General features: G+C 42.0%; 1 protein-coding gene across 4 annotated transcripts in view; it reads right to left on the reverse strand.

Annotated features, from left to right (window-relative positions):
- The window catches only part of ATP6V1H (ATPase H+ transporting V1 subunit H), a 119,897-nt gene extending 105,289 nt beyond the window's left edge, over positions 1-14,608 (reverse strand). For 3 of the 4 annotated variants that reach the window (XR_002523801.2, XR_650626.2, XM_003902753.3), the window contains exons 1-3: positions 14,091-14,608; positions 12,652-12,799; positions 3,452-3,554 (exon numbers count right to left, since the gene is read on the reverse strand). Coding sequence is in view for 2 of the 4 variants with exons in the window: in XM_003902753.3 (XP_003902802.1) it covers positions 3,452-3,554; positions 12,652-12,764 (216 nt within the window). In the remaining 2 variants the exon portion in view is untranslated. The remainder of the gene's footprint in view (positions 1-3,451; positions 3,555-12,651; positions 12,800-14,090) is intronic. The other variant, XM_003902754.4, reaches the window with a different exon arrangement.
- Between the last annotated feature and the right edge of the window lie 5,090 nt (positions 14,609-19,698).

Genomic DNA, 19,698 nt, shown 5'->3' on the forward strand with positions numbered 1-19,698 from the left:
ACTTAAAGGGAACAGAACACAAGAGCAACAAGAGTACGGGAGATTGGAATCAGAAGGCCCTGACTAGTCTCCATTCTACAGCGTATCAACTACATGACAACCTCTCCTTAATTCAATAAAAACTGGAGCCAACAATATATTACCTACCAACTTCCCCAGGATTGTTGTAAGAATCAGACCAATTTGTATATGGACTCCTTTAGCCAGTGAGGCCTCCCTGATAGGCAGCAGAATTGGACCTTATTATGGGGCCAGGCTCTAAACTCAGCATATAAATCAAATAGGGTACATATCAAAACACTCTATAAAATCCCTTAAATCACTCCCCAAAAAAACATAGTTTTAAGTACGCAACATCATTCAGTAATAGGTTTGGAGTCATACATTGAAAAACTTCCCGGCCGGGCGCGGTGGCTCAAGCCTGTAATCCCAGCACTTTGGGAGGCCGAGATGGGCGGATCACGAGGTCAGGAGATCGAGACCATCCTGGCTAACACAGTGAAACCCCATCTCTACTAAAAAAATACAAAAAACTAGCCGGGCGGCGTGGCGGGCGCCTGTAGTCCCAGCTACTCGGGAGGCTGAGGCAGGAGAATGGCGTAAACCCGGGAGGCGGAGCTTGCAGTGAGCTGAGATCCGGCCACTGCACTCCAGCCTGGGCGACAGAGCCAGACTCCGTCTCAAAAAAAAAAAAAAAAAAAAAAAAAAAAAGAAAAACTTCCCTACCCTAAGGATGTATAAATTAAAGTGTATTTCACTTGGTATTCATTCATTCATTCATTCAATAAATCCCCAATGTAACAAACAGTATGTGATAAAAATCATGCTATAAAAAAATAGAGACCTTATCACAATCATACTCATCCTACAACTTACGCCTATCTATGAAACATGGCCTCCATGAATAGACAGCCCATTCACCATACTGAATATAAAAAGTTAACAGTAACAAATAATTGGGTTTTTTAATCAAAACATTAAAGTGGAAACACTTTAACCTCTTTAAGCAAAAATAAAACAAAAAGATGTAAGTTGCCCAAGGTATTACTGTCAGAACTCTTTTCAGATATACTGCCATTTTGTTAGGATAAAAAGCTTCCTGGCAACTGCCGTATAAAAGGCCCATCACACCAGACACTGCTATTAAGAAAGAACTGTTTTTGTACACTTACTAAGAAACAAGTTTTTAAAAAAATGAGGGAAAAAAAAAAAAAAAAAAGAAAGGGCTGTTTTAACTCCTAACTCCTTAAGGGAAAAGTCTTGTGTTATGAACATACATCCCCAGTCTCACCAGGCACATGGCAGGGACTCAGTGTGCATGTGCTCAACAAACAGTGAATGAGCTGCATGTTCCATTACACATGCAGTTGCGGTGGGGAAGCTTTTTCAAAGGATGACACCAAGAGCAGACATCACAAAGGAAAGGAAGAACTAGATTTCATTGTACAATGTAAACTTCAATATGGCAAAGAGCCCCATAAACCAAGTTAAAAATTCAACAAACAAGCTGAGGAAATATGGCATGCACAAAGCTGGTACACTTAAAACACAAAGGAATCTGACAAATCACTAAGATTCATAAACACTTCCATAGAAAAGTAAATAAAAAACATAGAGCCATGTGTCGCTTAACAATGGGGAAAGTTCTGAGAAATTTATCATTAGGCAATTTCCTTGTTGTGTGAACATCCTAGAGTGTACTTACACAAACCCAGATGGTAGTGTCTACTACACACCTAGGCTATATGGTAGAACCCATGGCTCCACACCTGTACGGTATGTAACTATCCTGAATACTATAGGCAACTGTAACATAATGGTAAGTATTCTTGTGTCTAAACATAGTTAAACATAGAAAACGTGCAGTAAAAACATGGTAGTATAATCTTACAAGACCACTGTTGCATACACAGTTCGACACTTACCAAAACATCCAAAACATCGTTATGTGGTCAGTGCATGACAGTATAGAACCAATTGATATGGATACAAAAGGTGCCAAAAACCATCTGAAAATGTGTAACACTATTACGTTAAGACACTACCTTTTACCTATCGAAATGACCAAAAAATGAATGGCTAGACCCAGAGTGGGTGCTGGAGCAGGGGCACGGGCCCTCTCACATACTGCTGGCAGGATCTGCAAACTGGTACAATCTATCAAGAGGGCATTTTCATTATATCCAAACTCTCACATGCTCAAATAGTTTAATTAATAATTACATCTTTTTTTTTTTTTTTTTTTTTGTATTTTTAGTAGAGACGAAGTTTTACCATGTTGGCCAGGCTGTTTTCGAACTCCTGACCTCAAGTGATCTGCCCGCTTCAGTCTCCCAAAGTGCTGGGATTACAGGTGTGAGCCACTGCACCCAGCCAGATAATTGCACTTCTCAAATTAATTAAAAAGAGATTACTAACTATTCATCTCAAAACAGAAAAAAAGGAAGCCAAAATATGCAACAGTATAGAATTAGTTTAGATCACGATGGTTTATCCATTAAATGGAAAATTACACAATGGAACTTTCCATAAATGGGACATAATAATAAATTAATTATTTTAAATACCACAGAAATATCTTTACAGGCATGGTAGGAGAGGGAAGAATATACAATCAAATGAAAAGAATAAAGATATGTACATATCACCCCTTTTTGTAAAAAGTTCACATTTATAGAAATAAGTGTGTAAGTTATTTTACACACAGAAAAATATTTAGAGAGGTATACACTAAATGTCAACAAGCCACCTTGAACAGAGCAATATTAAGTAGAATAACTTTTTTCTTTTGCTTAATAGTATTTTATTTTTCTACAATAAACTTACCATGAAAGAAGGTAAAACATCAACATATGTAACTAAACATTTTAAACTACTGTATAAAAAAATACTCCACAACACTTCAAAGATACATAGTAAAAAAGGAACTATGTTTGCTATAAATGTGGCAAACAGTAATAGATTTTGATGTAAAAAGACTGTTTATCAAAAAGTAACAAAACCTTATAGATTAAAATAAAAAGAATGCCCACCCAAAAACATTTTCAAAGGACATAAAATACTTAATAAATCAATGGGAAAATAATGTAATCCCATGTCATCAAAGTGATATCCCTTTTAACTTAGCAAATTCAAAGATTTTCAATTATATTAGGTATTTCAAACATTACTAGTAAGAATACCAAGTGGAAAAAATTCCCTAAAAAAAGTTAAGCAACTTTTAAAACTTAATATACTCTGAAACAGTAATTTCCTTTCCAGTAATCTGCCTTCTACGTGTATATGCTAACAAAATATTCAGAAATACAGAAAAGGATGAACGTAAACATACTCAATATAACGTTTTTTTCCAAATTAACAAAAAAACTGGAAGTCACTTATAATCACTAAGATTTTTCTAAACTTTTGGATGACACGGGGAAGTATTCATTATATAATGTTTATTGATCACCTGGCTGCCTTCAGTTTGAAGCATCTCTTGCTTCTCTTCAGGGCTTCGTTTCATTTCAAACCTCTGAATAAACTCACAATCTTCAGCAGAAATCATCTGTCCCCTAGAAAGTAAGAATAAGATGTTTCATTCAGTAAGAGATCAATATGTAAGCAAGTGATAGAGGAACTTTCAGTCTTTCTCTTCTCTCCTTGGCAGCAAACCACAAGGGCTGACGCAATGGCCCTGGCATCAGACAGACTTGGATTCAATGCTTAGTTTCACCACAAATAAGACAGTGTGAACTCTCTGGAACCTGAGTTAATTTATCCGCAAAATGCGAACAACAATCACATTGCCTCTAAGGGGCTGTATTGAGGATAAAATTATATTCACATAAGGTGGTTAGTAGCATGTGGCAAATAGTAGGCACTCAGTAAAATGTCACCTCTCAGCATTACCCAGTGTCTCACCCTTATTCCCCCTCTCAAGCCAAACAACTGACATGGCTATCTAATTTATCAAGTTCAAAGCCACTTTATATGAATTTCTATGGCCATTTTTCTCTAGTATATTCTTTCCCTCCAGACGGGAAAAAAAAAAAAAAAAAACTGATTTTCCTCCTCTCTGGAAAATAACTCTCCATCCTGACCCCACACTCTCCTATTTTCCTCCATCTCTTCCAGGGGTCGCTTCATCACTGGCTCTTCACCCTTCAAGGCTCCTCCCCAGCACTCAATCACTGAAATCTTGCTTTTGATTTCCAAACTCCTTCCTGTGAGAGATTCAATCAAGAGTCCCATCTTCCCTCCCTCCCAATCATCTCCACTGTCTTCTACCTCCAGAGATAGTCTTACCATTTTCAAATTCAGCATCATCTTCCTGTCATCTTCCCTGTCATCCCCAGTGAAGATGATATCCTGCTGTCATCTTCCCCAGTGGTGATGATGCTGAATTTGAAAATGGTAAGACTATCTCTGGAGGTAGAAGAAACACAGCTCAACCTTCCCAACTTCTCCACTCCTCAGGGACTCAAACTACCATAGGCAAACCCCCATCCTAATCTCTAAATACAAACCCTTCCTTGTCTAAAAGCTGTGTCAGCAGAACAGCCTTGCTAGCCCCCCGTAAGACTCTGGGCACTGCACGATTCATTCAAGTCAACTCCTTTAAGCCACTAGTGTGGTAGGAAAAGCACAGCATTTGAGTCAATATGGGGAAGAGCTCCAGTTCCAGGCGCGAAAGCTTAGCAAGTCACTATTCATCTGACCACTATTCACACCATTAAAACAGCAACTATGAAACTATCTGCCCTAGTCCACTAGGTGGTTATGCAGATTAAATGAAAAAATATAAGAAAAAGCACTTGTTGTATATTAGAACATGGGTAAGAGCAAGTGTAAAGTTAAAAACTTTTGTAACATATTTTCCTGTTGAAACACCAATATAGTTTTTTTGGTTTTTTGTTTGTTTTTGAGATGGAGTCTCACTCTGTTGTCAGGCTGGAGTGCAGTGGCGCGATCTCAGCTCACTGCAACCTCCGCCTCCTGGGTTCAAGCCATTCTCCTGCCTCAGCCTCCCGAGTGGCTGGGACTACAGGCTCATGCCACCAAGCCCAGCTAATTTTTGTATTTTTAGCAGAAACGGGGTTTCACCATATTGGCCAGGCTGCTCTCGAACTCCTGATCTCGTGATCCACCCGCCTCAGCCTCCCAAAGTGCTGGGATTGCAGGTGTGAGCCACTGCACCCGACCCCAATACAGTTTTTAACTCAGTAGTTTAAAAAATTGTCCCTCCTCTCCTTAGCCCAAATATTTTGAGGGACTGGTGCTATATGAAACCCATTCGGAGAAACACTGAATGTAAAGCAGGTTCCCGCTATGCACAGTTAGGCTGGGTGCAGTGGCTCATGCCTGTAATCCCAGCACTTTGAGAGTCCAAGATGGGGGGATCCCTTGAACACAGGAGTTTAAGACAAGCCTGGGCAAAACAGTGAGATCCTCATCTCTACAAAAAATAAAGTAACAAAATAAGTTGGGTGTGGTGGCACACTCCTGTAGTACCAGCTACTTGGGAGGCTGAGGCAGGAGGATCACTTGAGCCCAGAAGGCAGAAGTTGCAGTGAGCTGAAATTACATCACTGCACTCCAGTTTGGGTGACACAGTGAGACCCTGTCTCAAAAAAAAAAAAAAAAAAGCATAGTTATAGAAGGACGGCCCCCTTCAGAGCTGCCTTGGGTCAGGCTCCCAGAGCTGAGCCCTGAGATGAAGATTCACGTACAAGTGACTTATGAAAGAAGAGCCCCCAGGAGAGGCCAGGGAAAGCATGGAGGGCACAGGACACTGAAGCAAAAAAAAACTCAGCAGGATTCAAGCAAAGAACCCAGGATAGCTTTCCCTGAGCCCACAGGAGAGCCTGGTAAGGTGAGGCACTCAGAACTGTTCCCTCCCCAAGAGAAGGGACCTGAACTTGCGTATGTCCTGCTACTTCTACCCTTAATCCCACCCTCTTCCAAAGAAGACCTTGATTATTACACATTCAAAAATCTATCAGTGTCCCTTCTGGGTTTTGTACACACCACTGCTATATGCCAAATTGTTTTGTATAGTTCAAATTTGCTTCCGGACTTTATACTTCACTGTTCTGTCCTCTTATATCAATTTCACAGTTTTAAGCACTGTAACTTTGTTTTCACACATGCTTATATTTTAACATTTTTAAACTATTCTCAAGCATTTATTTTTTTCAACAATTTCTTAATTACCAACCCAAAGGAGAATTTTGTCTTTCTAGATCTCTCTGAGGCAGGTGATACTATGACTATGTCTTGACACTCTCTTCCTTAGCTTCCAGATTCTTCACATCCCACTGAAGTCACTCATCTTCACTGCCCCCTGCGCCTCAGCTACTATGAAACGCTCTCTTCATTTCTCACTCCACCTCCTGCACTGAACTCTGGCATGATCTCCCCCAGTCCCCACTCATCTCCTCCCACAGATGGCAGAGGCACTCCAGACCCTACAGGCACAGAACTGAGATTGTTAATCCCAAAGGCTAGAAGTTGGAAGCAAAAACAGACATTTTGCCCACTTTCCATTCTGGCTAAGCACTTCACATACCAGTCAGGAAAAAAAGCACTCTGCACCCTGGGGTAGACTAAGATAACAAGGTCATCCAGTCTAGATCTGGCCCCAAAATAAATGAAATGTTGAGCATACCCATAACCTTGAACTCCCTAGATGAAAGCAATTTTACCCCTAAATTTTGCTATGCTGATATGTAAAGAGATGTCACAACCTCTGTGAAGAAAATCATGTCAAAAGGTGGTGGTTTTTCTACCATGAAGAAGGTATACCATGAAGGCTACACTTGGTAACCTTATAATTTTGCAGCTTTCTTTTCCATTTAAATAACTGTTTCTTATTTGTCAAGCCACTCGCTAACCTTTTTCTTTCCTTGTTTAAGTTATTTTCTCTCTGGGTCTTCCTTTGACATTTCCATAATCCAGCAGGTTCGGGGCTCTGGTGTCTTCTATAATGACCCACAGCTAATCAGGCACCAGATCTAATAATCTTCCCCTTAAAACTACTCTCCTCTCTACTTCCCTGCCTCTGAAGTAGCTCAGCACTAGGACAACCTTCCACCAGTGGATTTCCCTACTTCCAATCCAACCTTCTTCAAAACCATCTTCTTACCTACTACCAGGGGGCCTTCTCAAGTATATATGGGGTCATATTATTCCCTTTGGACTGTGAGTTCTACCTAGCACTTAGGCAGAGGCATTCAGTAAAAATATTTAAAATCAATTGACTAATTAAAACCTATATAATCATGCACGTGTTACTTAACCTATCTGAACAGTTATCTACTTATCTTTAAAAGAGAATAGGATAGAAGCCAGCATGGTGGCTCACGCCTGTAATCCCAGCACTTTGGGAGACCGAGCTGGATGGATCACCTGAGGTCAGGAGTTCGAGACCAGCCTGGCCAACATAGTGAAACTCTGTCTCTACTAAAAATACAAAAATTAGCCGGGTGTGGTGGCAGGTGCCTGTAATCCCAGCTACTCGGGAGGCTGAGGCAGGAGAATCACTTGAACCCGAGAGGCGGAGGTTGCAGTTAGCCGAGAACGCGTCATTATACTCCAGCCTGGGCGACAAGAGTGAAACTCCGTTTCAAAAAAAAAAGAGAGAATAGGATAGAAAAACCTATGTCACTGTATTTCTATGAAAATGTTAAATAGGATGTTAGTGACCAAGCATGTTACATCCTTTTCCAAATACTCATCTCCACCAATTCCTGATAAGCACAATACTCCATTCATAATTTAGTCAACTAATATTAACTGGCAGCCTGCTACGTGCCAGGCACCTTTAAGAACAGTTGACACAGGCCGGGCGCGGTGGCTCAAGCCTGTAATCCCAGCACTTCGGGAGGCCGAGGCGGGTGGATCACGAGGTCAGGAGATCGAGACCATCCTGGCTAACATGGTGAAACCCCGTCTCTACTAAAAATACAAAAAACTAGCCGGGCGTGGTGGCGGGCGCCTGTAGTCCCAGCTACTCGGAGGCTGAGGCGGGAGAATGGCGTGAACCCGGGAGGTGGAGCTTGCAGTGAGCCGAGATCGCGCCACCGCACTCCAGCCTGGGCGACAGAGCGAGACTCCGTCTCAAAAAAAAAAAAAAGAACAGTTGACACAGCAATAAATTAGAGACCCCTCTTTTGAGCCTGCACTCCAGTGAGGAAAACAGAAAATACACAAATACAAAAACAAATAATCTTGAAAACACACACACACATTATAATGCTGAGGCTGTAAATGCTATGAAAAAAAAAAAACCAGTCCAGGTAGAGGGCTTGTGAGATCGCCTATGCAGCCACACGAATGAAGTGAGTGAAGAGACCAAAGAATCTAAGGGTGGAACTTCTGGAGAGACAGACACACAGGTCCAAGGAGCTGAAGTTTGCTATGTGAGAAAGATCAAGAAGGCGGGAGCTAGAGAGCTGTGAGTGAGGCGGCATGATCAGACCTGTATTTTTTTGAAATCACTCTTGCAGTTCTGTGAAGAATTGCTCCTACTGAGGCAGCAAGGATAGCAGAGAGAGAGAGCAGGCAACAGGCAATAACAACAGAGCACATGCGAGGGGAACACAACAGGCACAAGGCAGGAGCTGCAGACAAAGGGGTACACTCAGATTCGAGGAATCTTTTGGACACAGAGCTGGAAGAATGTGTTGATGGGTTGAACATGGACTGTGAGCAAAAGGGAAGAAACAAGGATGGCCCCAAGGTTTCTGGCCTCCAAAGCTGGTAAATAAAGAAGCCTGGAGAGAGCCACACTGAACCACCTGAAACTCCTAAGCACTGCATGTCTTCCCAGGCCTCAGTTCCCTGCCTGGACCTCCCTTCCTGGATAACTCCAGCTGTTTTTCGGCCTGGACAACTCCTGTTACTGTCTTTTTTTTTTTTTTTTTTTTTGAGTCAGAGTCTTGCTCTGTTGCCCACACTGGAGTGCAGTGGTGTGACCTTGACTCACTGCAACCTCCGCCTCCTGGGTTCAAGCGATTCTCCTGCCTCAGCCTCCCAAGCAGCTGGGATTACAGGCACCTGCCACCACACCTGGCTAATTTTTTTGTATTTTTAGTAGAGACGAGGTTTCACTATGTTGGCCAGGCTGGGCTCAAACTCCTGACCTCAGATGATCCACCCACCTTGGCCCCCCAAAGGGCTGGGATTACAGGTGTCAGCCACTGTGCCTGGCCTCCTGTGAGTGTCTTTATGCCTGAGTGTCTGAGAAAACTCCCCTAATACTCCCAGAATTTATTAGCTCCCACTTTTTGCTGTGTATTTCCTTTTGTTGTAAATATATATACTTTATATATTTCTCTATCTTAACATTTAGCACAATTTGTTATTTAATGTGGTAAAAGTCTGTTTCCTTATGAGATTTAAACTCATGAGCAAGGATGGTATTTTATAATTCTTGTATCCTCAAGGTATAGTTTTACCAGATTCCAGTTTGACTAGAACACAGCCATACCCATTCATTTATGTACCATCTATTTATTAAGAAAAAGTTTAATCAAATATAAATGCATGTTTCAAATATTGTATTTTCATAATACGTTAATTTGTGAAGGGCAAAAGTATATTGGGCTCTCGACACTGGGGGATGCTTCCACAGGTCTTATTATTTCAGTATAGTCTGTGATAGAAGATTCACTGATTCTCCCTGTGTTGGTTCCAGCCCCCAACAATCTGTAAGCTCTTTTACGAGAGACACATTTCACACCCACTAGTGCTCACACGTCAACAGGCTCAACAGGCCCACAGTTAACATTTGGCGAACACTTGCCCACAGACCTACAGGGTGGAGGGGTTTTACAAAAGAAATTTGTGAGATGGACAACAGAACAAAAGACAGATACATAGGAAAAACGGAAAATACAACATAAGTCATAGACCATGGGTAATGAAGAACAGAAATAAACCAATTTTAAAAACTCCATGTAACTAAAAACATTCCAAACACCAATGTTGGGGGAGCTCTGGCCAGTCCACCAGTGCTTTATGATCAACAATATTATTCTATGTAGGCTATAAGCAGACCCAGACTTTATAAACATAAAACTCCCTGTCCTCTAGTCTAAATGCACTCTGGACTAAATAAATTAAGAAACAGAGCTCAGAATCCTAATTTCACAGGGAATTTAAACAATTACACAGACAGTGATGAACAGAGAAAACATCAGTAAGTCTCCCCCTCTCCTGTCCTTCAGTCAGCGGCCCCACAATAACCCAGTTCCTTAAAGTAGGAATCTAGAAGTCATCCGAGACTTCTCTTTCACCCCCACACATCAAATCAATCACTAAGACTCTCAAATCTATCCAGTTCTGTCTATTCCAATACCTTAATTACTCTAGGCTTATCATCTACAAACTCAACTCACCCTTTATGCTGCTGGTAGAACAATTCAATCAAGAGGCAGATATGGTCTTCTAACTCCCAGCTACAAGATTCATTGGTTTCCAACACCTACAGCTCCTTGGAAAATGGTGAATTATCTCAAAAAGAGGGCTCTGGGACACACACTCCTACCTGCATTCTATCATTTTCATCTGTTTTACATGCTGACTTCACATCAATCATGGGTTTCACAGCTTAAAAATCAGCTTGAAAAGCACTGACTGACAGGATCAAGTCCAAACTCCTTCCAACCACACACCCACACACAGCACCTTCATGATCGGCCGCTGGCTGCCTCTCTAGCCTCAGCTCTCTGCATTGCTTGCCTCCAAAACATGTATGACTCCCACCCAGTGTGCTGTTTTTGCTTCCCTGCCTTTGCTCACAGTATCTGTTCTATTCCCAAGGCTGCTCCTACTTGCCACATGGCTAAACACCCGTCATCCTCAAACACTCAGTTCAGGGACCAGCCCCTTCAGGAAAATTTCCAGGGGGTAGAATTAGTTGTCTTTTTTATGTGCACTTGCCAGTCCCTGTGCATCTTTCTATTACCGCAGTTAACACTGAATTAGGGCCGGGCGCGGTGGCTCACACCTGTAATCCCAGCACTTTGGGAGACGAAGGTGGGGCAGATCACGAGGTCAGGAGTTTGAGACCAGCCTGACCAACATGGTGAAACCCCGTCTCTACTAAAAATACAAAAAAATTAGGCAGGCGAGGTGTCTGGTGCCTATAATCCCAGCTACTCAGGAGACTGAGGAAGGAGAATCACTTGAATCCGGGAGGCAGAGGATGCAGTGAGCCAAGACCACCCCACTGCACTCCAGCCTGGGCAACAGAGCGAGACTCCATCTCAAAAACAAAAAAAAAAAATACTGAATTAAAATGATCCATTAATATATCTGACTTCCCTACTAGAGCTTTAGTTCCTCTAGGGATAGTACTCTATATAGAACTTTTGTAGCCTCAAAGCCTGGAAAAATGCCTCAAACTTGGTAGGTACTCAATAAATGTTTGATAAGTGATTAAATTAACAGAAATTAAAGGATCATTTTTGTACATTATATATCCCTCCTACAACAATACAAACTATTAATACTAATATAAAATTAACACTAATATAAAACTACAGATTCCTCAATCTGTTTTTCAAAATGCATATGCAAATCTGAACTGAATTCCTTGGTAACTCAGTTATAAATATACCAAAATAAATATGAAGTCAATAAAATATGGTCAAGAATACATGAATGCTCACTTTACAGATAAATACAAACTACTGAAACACCAGCACATTAAATATTAACACACGAGGCTGGGCGCGGTGGCTCAAGCCTGTAATCCCAGCACTTTGGGAGGCCGAGGCGGGTGGATCACGAGGTCAGGAGATCGAGACCATCCTGGCTAACATGGTGAAACCCCGTCTCTACTAAAAATACAAAAAACTAGCCGGGCGTGGTGGCGGGCGCCTGTAGTCCCAGCTACTCGGAGGCTGAGGCAGGAGAATGGCCTGAACCTGGGAGGCGGAGCTTGCAGTGAGCCGAGATCGCGCCACTGCACTCCAGCCTGGGTGACACAGCGCGAGACTCCGTCTCAAAAAAAAAAAAAAAAAAAATTAACACACGAAAGAAAGGAGGGGGAACTAAAACTTACTGTATTCAACATACTAATGCTTGTATTCTACTGTGCTAATACTTTAAATACATTATTTCAGCAACAAGCCTGTGGGGTATGTCTCCCCATTTCACATTTTACTTTATTGAGCCTCAGAGAAGTGATTTGCTTAAGATCACCAAACTAATATCAAGAACCAAAACTCAAACCTAGGCCTCTCAACTCAAATATGTATGCTTCTTACTAGTTGTATGCATCACTCTAAAAAGGCCACCTGCCCCCATGCTGATTGCCAGGGCATGTAAGACCAGTCTAACAGGTTTTGCCCCTTATCCCCTTCCTCCCCCCATAGCCCAAGGACATTCCTCCTATGTTTCCCACTCATTCAAAAAGTACTTCCCCAGGCAGTCAGGGAAGGTCAAAAGCACTATGAGCAGCTCTGCTTCCTCACAAGGGCGCCAGGCTGTTTCCACCCCACTACACTTAACTCCCCAAGACAGCTAATTATTCTGAGGAGGAAGTGTTTCTTCCATATTTACCAGTATTTTCCCAGCATTTCTCTCATAGAAGCATGACCATGAAAAAGTCTGATACAAAAGCATATGACTGTCCATGATTCACAGTAAATTGGTACTTACTGAAGATAGGATTGCCAGTTCACTTTGTTTGCACGAACTTCTGCAGCCTTGGCAGCAATAATGTTGGTTGGGACAGCAGCATCCACAGCACCTCTGATATCCATTTTGGTCATCTAAACTTCGTAATCTTGAATGTCTTTCAACAAATCTTCAATTTAGATGCAAAGTAAAATCAGAATACTAGGTGTTTCTTTTTCTTACAACTATTATTATTGTGACTATGAATATCATGATCACTTTAATCTCCCCAGGCATTCAACTCAAAATATTAAATGTCCTAAGTCTGAAAGTATCATTATATTTCAAATCTTGTCCACTGCTCCATAAAAGAGTTCTTTAGGCTTTTGCTTTTCTAGAAAAAATTTTTTCATTATTGGCACTAACATTGCAGTAAGATATTTAAAGTAATCACTTAATATACTGAAATCAGAAATCATGATTAAATAGAATAGGTATAAATATGGGAAAAGCTGTAAACTTATACAATTGTGGTTAACTTTTCTCATAGAGAAACAATAAAAATATGAATAGTACAGATAAGGCTAGCTACCTTATAAACATTTACTAAGCATCATTTTGAAGTGGCACATTAAAAATTCTGAATTCTTTCGAAAATTACTCAAATTAAAATACACAAAGTAAGAACGTAACTTCTTAGAAGACAATGTTTTCCTTTTCAAATAAAATGCATAGTATTTACAAAACCAAAATTCAGAGAGAAATTTTTAGAACAAATACCTATTACAATTTAGGTAAGCCAACAATGGAGGTCTGGCCGGACGCAAGAACCTACAGTAATGTAATTCTCACTCCTAAACTTCCAGATACAAACGACTGATTTTAACACAACGCAAAATATAGGTTGCCACTTGCAAAATATAAATTCATGGCCATGGCCACAAAGAAGTTAAAATCCAAAATTCTATTCCGGGTTCCCAATGATCTTAATCAATTTGGAACTTAATCTCTGTATCTGAAGATTTGCTGCATAAACAATCCTGGGCAGTGCGGAACCACAGGGCCCAGGAAAAAACAGGCTTCAACCGGGTCAGGCTGGAACTCTGCAGCCAAGGAGGCTCAGGCCCAGCAGCCCGTCCTGGGGTAGCTCAAGGTGTCTCTGGACAATTACCTAAGTCCCTGAACTACCTGCACCCCCAGCGAGCCAGGGCCGTGGCCCAGTCCTGGAGAAGGTATAATTTTTACCCCTCCCCCTCCACTCTCCGGTCCGCCGCTCACGTTTCTTCCCTCTGCAAGAAAGGCTCCAGAATTTCGTTTAATAAACCTGGTTGAGGCCTGGAAGAAAAGCAATCTGGCAACCGGGGGCCGAAGGAGAGGACCAAGCGGCGAGAAACCAGCACGCACCAGGCAAGCTGGAGAAACTGCAAGAGTCGCCTGATCTGGTCTGGAGCCTGAGACCAAACAACCGAGGAAGGCCTTACCTCGCGAATTCTCGGGACCCCACAATGCACCCAAAGCTGGCACGAAGGGTAGTCAGGGGCGCCGGAGCCACAGCCGGGCTGAGGCGCCGAGTCAGAGCCAAGTCGGCGTCTCCTGTCAGGTCCGAAGGTCTGAGCAGCGGCGGGAGACTCCGGGAGCGAAAGTGAAGCGGTTCCCGCACCAAGGAGACGTTGAGGACCGCACAGGTAGAAGGAAGCCGGCGCGGCCGCAGTAGAATGACAGAGGCACCGCTCACGTGATCGGAGGCACGTGACTGCTGCGGAAGGCGGAAGCTGGGAGAGTCCAAAGCAGCCGGAGGAGGGGCGGGCGCTGCGGCGGGGCTTTTTAGGTGCGGGCAACTGGAGTGCAGGAGTCCGTGACTTGGGTCCGGGAGCGACGCAAGGCTCGGGCCCCAGCCAGCCACGGCAGGTGGGAGGCGGCGAGCGTGGCGGGCACGCTAAGACCCGCCGACCCCAGACCCAGCGCCTCGCCTAGCGGAGGCCGAGGACTTCCGTCCGGAAGCAGCTAGCAGAGGCCAAAACTCTCTTATTTTAACTGTCATTCTTTTGGAAAGTTTGATTTCGCACTTTCGAATTAATTACCATTTGGATTTAACAGCTCCATGAAGCAGGCGTTCTTTTTCTGATTTTAAAATAGAAAACTGGGGCTGAGAAGTGGGTCAGAAAAGCTCACTTAACCTAGGGTTGCACATTAGCAAATAATAAATTCCATTGCAGTATTTACTTTTATACTAAAAAGTTATTCGTTGTATGTCTAAAATTCACATTTATATGACGTCCGGTATTTTATCCAGCAGTCCCATCTGGAGCCCAAATTTTCCCCTAGTCCAGGCCTCACCAACTACCTTTGCTTTAAGGTAAGAATGTACTGCCCTGGAGGTGAGGTGTATATGATAGCATGTTTTCCTTAAAAAACATTGAAAGGGGCTGGGTGCGGTGGCTCATGCCTGTGATCCCAGCACTTTGGGAGGCTGAAGCGAGACCAGCTGACCAACATGGTAAAACCCCATATCTACTAAAAATACAAAAAATTAGCCGGGTGTGGTGGCGCATGCCTGTAATCTCAGCTACCTGGGAGGCTGAAGTAGCAGAATCGCTTGAACCCGGGAGGCAGAGGTTGCAGTGGGCCGAGATCGCGCCATTGCACTCCAACCTGGGCAGAAAAAGCAAAACTCCGTCTCAAAAAAAAAAAAAAATTCATTGAAAGGGATTTATAACCAACACATTTTTACTAGTAAAATTAAAGTCAGACTAATCAAAGTCATGCATTGATTATGAATAAAGATATATAATAACTGTCAAAGATTGTACTAGGTCAGTCATTCCGTCTTAGCCAGAAGTGAAAGTCTGAGTGTTGTTTTGAAAGCAAATCTGAGGGGGAAAACTTTCATAAAAGAGAAAAAGAAACCGATCGTGTACTAATGAACTCCCAAAAGCTGAAACAGCATGTTTTCTGTGTAACTGAGCAAAGCTGGCAATGAGGCCTGATCTTCGCATTTCCTTTCTGTATCACCTCAGCCACAGACAGGCGTGATGCAGCAAGTCTCGTCAAATTTCAGGAGGCTTTCCTCTTTTCTAGGGGGCACAAAGATACGGAACAAAATCAGGAAAGTGCAGCGAGCAGAGGGGACTGCTTCACAGGTCACCTGGGCCGGCACTCTCCGAGCATCACAGCATTACCAGACAATTTGCCTGGAATAGGGAGAAGAGAAGAGGCGGGTACTCCAGGCATTATCTCTCTTAACATTATTTCCGTAACACTTCTATTGGAGATTTTTCTTGGTCCATTCAGGCTCCTGTAACAAAGTACTGTAGACTGGGTGGCTTATAAACAACAGAAATTCATTTTCTCACAGTTCTGGAGGCTGAAAGTCCAGAATTGGGGTGCTAGCATGGTGAGGTTCTGGTGAGGATTGTCCCAGGTTGCAGACTGCTAACTTCTCATTGTAGCTTCACTTGGTGGAGAGAAGGTGAGAGAACTCTCTGGGGTCTCTTTCATAAGGACATTAATTTCATTCATGACAGCTCCACCCTCATGACCTGATCATTTCCCAAAGGTCCCACCTTCTAATACCATCACTTGGGAGTTAAGATTTCAACAGAGGAATTTTGGGAAGACACAAACATTCAGACCATAGCAGTGATCTCAGTTACCTAATTATATATCATACCAGGGGTCCCCAAACCCTGGGCCACAGACTGGTGGGGTCCATGGCCTGTTAGGAACCCAGCTGCACAGCAGGAGGTGAGCGGCAGGCAAGCCTCCTGTCAGATCCGCAGCAGTATTACATTCTCATAGGAGCATGAACCCTATTGTGAGCTGCGCATTGTAAGGGATCTAGGTTGCGCACTCCGTATGAGAATCTAATGCCTGATGAGCTGAGGTGGAACAGTGTCATCCTGAAACCAGCCGCATCACCTCCCACCCTGCCTGTGGAAAAACTGTCCTCCTTGAAACTGACCCCTGGTACCAAAAGGGTTGAGGACTGCTGTATTATGACATAAGAAAGATAACCTTTGAGCTACTTTGTGATTTCTTTAAAATTGAGCTTCAGATTTGTTATTCAGAAATGACATAAGGGGAAGTTAGATAAATCTATATGGACAGGAGAAAATAATAATATATTTATTAAGTTAATGTTTAATTTTTCACTAGAATAGAATTATATGTTTGGAGAAGATCTACCACTTAGAAGTCGTCAGAAGGTAGAAATGCATGATGTTTCAAAGGAATTTCTTCAGTCTGAAATATATGGAATGCTATAAATACCATTATTTCCAATCTTTTCTTTCCAAGTATGAATTGAACTTATATTTTCCCACAGAAATAGAAGAGTTCTAGTCAAAGAAAATCCTATTCTAAAATATTTGTCATGAAAACTTACCACCCCCAAGTGAAGATTATGCTACCAGCCTACCTTCAGTTACACAAGGACTTTGAGAAGTTTTTATAGGTGACTGAATAAATTATTAGTTTAATGGAAGAATGGTTTTTCCATTCTTTCACACAGTCCCCTTGGGAACAACAGGCATTTGCAAGAAGCTGGCCTAGTTTGGCCTAATGGTAACACTGAGTACTGACATCATGACCTCTTCACAAAGTGCTCTCACCAACTGCCCTAACAGCTTCTGATTGCTTTGGTATTGCTGAAGTGCATCTATCATCAAACATGCAGGTTTTCACTTACACTCCATACCAGTGTCCTGAATACTCTTGGCAACCAAGCTTCAGATTTTCCAGGTAAGTTAATTTCATTGCATTGCACCATTGGCCCCATAAGGACAACCTCCCACAATTTGACATTTTAAAAATATGGTCCATGTGGTAGACAGCTTCTGAAATGGCTTTTAATGATCCCTACCTCCCAGTGACTCATATCCTTGTGGAATCCTCTCTTCTTGAGTGTGGGCTAGATCTACTGATGTTCCTATAAGGACCAGAAAATGGCAAAAGTAAAGGGATGTCACTTCTGAGATCAGGTTACAATGCAAGCTGCCTTGCTTGCATTCTCCTGGGTTCTTCTTACTTACTCACTCTGATGAAGCAAGGTGCTGTTTGTTAACCATGAAGAGGCTAATGTGGCCAAACTAAGAATAGCCCCCAGTGAACAACTAGTAAAAAATTGAAGCCCTTAGTCCAGCAGGCTTCAAAGAACCAAATATGGGCAACTGCATGGGTGAGCCTGAAAGTGAGCCCAGTTGAGCTTTGAAATGTCAGCAGCCAACACCTTCACTACAGCCTTGTGAGATACCTGGCACCAGAAAACACAGCTATACTGCAGCTTGCTTCCTGAAGCTCCAATAATGCATGAGATTTATTGCCCCACTCTAAAACATTTGGTCACTTGCAGAAGTTGCCTTTCTTTTTAGAAAATTGAACAGCTTTATTAAGATATAATTCACATGCCATATAACTCACCCATTTAAAAGGTACAATTCAATGGTTTTTAGTATATTCCCGGCACTATACAAATATCACAACAATCCATTGTAGCCCATTTTCGTCACTCTAAAAGGAAACCTCTTACCCATTAGTAGTCACTCTCTTCCTCTCCAAAAACCCCCCTGCCCTAGGCAAATACTAATTTAATTTTTTTATATCTCAAGATTTGCCTATTCAGGAGATTTTTTTTTTTTTTTGACACGGAGTCTCCCTCTGTCGCCCAGGCTGGAGTGCAGTGGCCGCATCTCAGCTCACTGCAAGTTCCACCTCCCCGGTTTAGGCCATTGTCCTGCCTCAGCCTCCTGAGTAGCTGGGACTACAGGCGCCCACCACCACGCCCGGCTAGTTTTTTGTATTTTTTTTTTAAGTAGAGAGAGGGCTTCATCGTGTTAGCCAGGATGGTCTCGATCTCCTGACCTCGTGATCCACTCATGTTGGCCTCCCAAAGTGCTGGGATTACAGGCTTGAGCCACCGCGCCCGGCCCAGGAGATTTCTTTAATAAATGTAATCATACAATATGTGGTCTTTTGTGGATGACTTCTTTCACTTAGCATAAAGTTTTCAAGGTTTATCTATGTTGCAATATGTATCTATACTTCATTCCTTTTTATGGCTGAATGATATTCCATTGTATGATGTACCACATTTTGTTTATCTGGTTAATGGGCATGCAGATTGTTTCAATTTTTTAGACATTTGTGTGTAAGTCTTTGTGTGATCATAGGTTTCATTTCTGTTATTTGAGTAGATACCTAGGAGTAGAATTGCTGGTTTATATGATAACTCTATGTTTAACATTTTGAGGAACTGCCAAACTGTTTTCCAAAGTGGTTGCAAGGCCTTGCATTCAACCCAGTAATGAATGAAAGATCTACATTTCTCCACATATTCACCAACACTGTCATTGTCTGTCTTTTTAGTTAAAGCAAATCCATTTGGGTATGAATAGGTATCTCACTGTGATTTTGACTTCCTTTTCCCAATGTCTAATAATGTTGAACATCTTTTCATGTGCTTATTTAGAAATTTGTACATCTTCTTGGGAGAAATGTTTATTTAAACACTTCACTCATTTTTAATTTTTTTGTTTGTTTTTGAATTATAAGAGCTCTGTATATATTCTGAATTACACGTCCCTTATTATTTACACAGCCTGCAATATTCTCCCCTGTTTTGTGGGTTGCCTTTTCACTTTCTTCATGATGTACTTTAAAACACAAAAGTTTTTAATTTTGATTAAGTCTAATTTACCTATTTTCTTGTGCTTTTGATACTGTATCTAAGAAGGCTTTGCCAAATCCAAGGTCACGAAGATTTAACCTTATGTTTTCTTCTCAGAGTTTCATAGTTTTGGCTTTTACATTTAGATCTATGATTCATGCTGAATTAGTTTTTGTAAAGAGTGTGAAATAGAGGTCCTATGTAATTTTTCTGCATGTGGATAACCAGTTGTCCCCACACCATTTACTGAAAAAACAATTCTTTCCCCATTGAATGGTCTTGGCACCCTGTCAAAAATCAGTTGACCATAAATGTATGGGTTTATTTCTGGACTTTCAATTCTGTCCCATTGATCTACACATGTACATACCTATCCTTATACCAGTACCACACGGTCTTAATTACTGTCACTTTTAAAAATTTTT

Source organism: Papio anubis, chromosome 8 (genome assembly GCF_008728515.1).
Source record: "Papio anubis isolate 15944 chromosome 8, Panubis1.0, whole genome shotgun sequence".
NCBI lineage: Eukaryota > Metazoa > Chordata > Mammalia > Primates > Cercopithecidae > Papio > Papio anubis.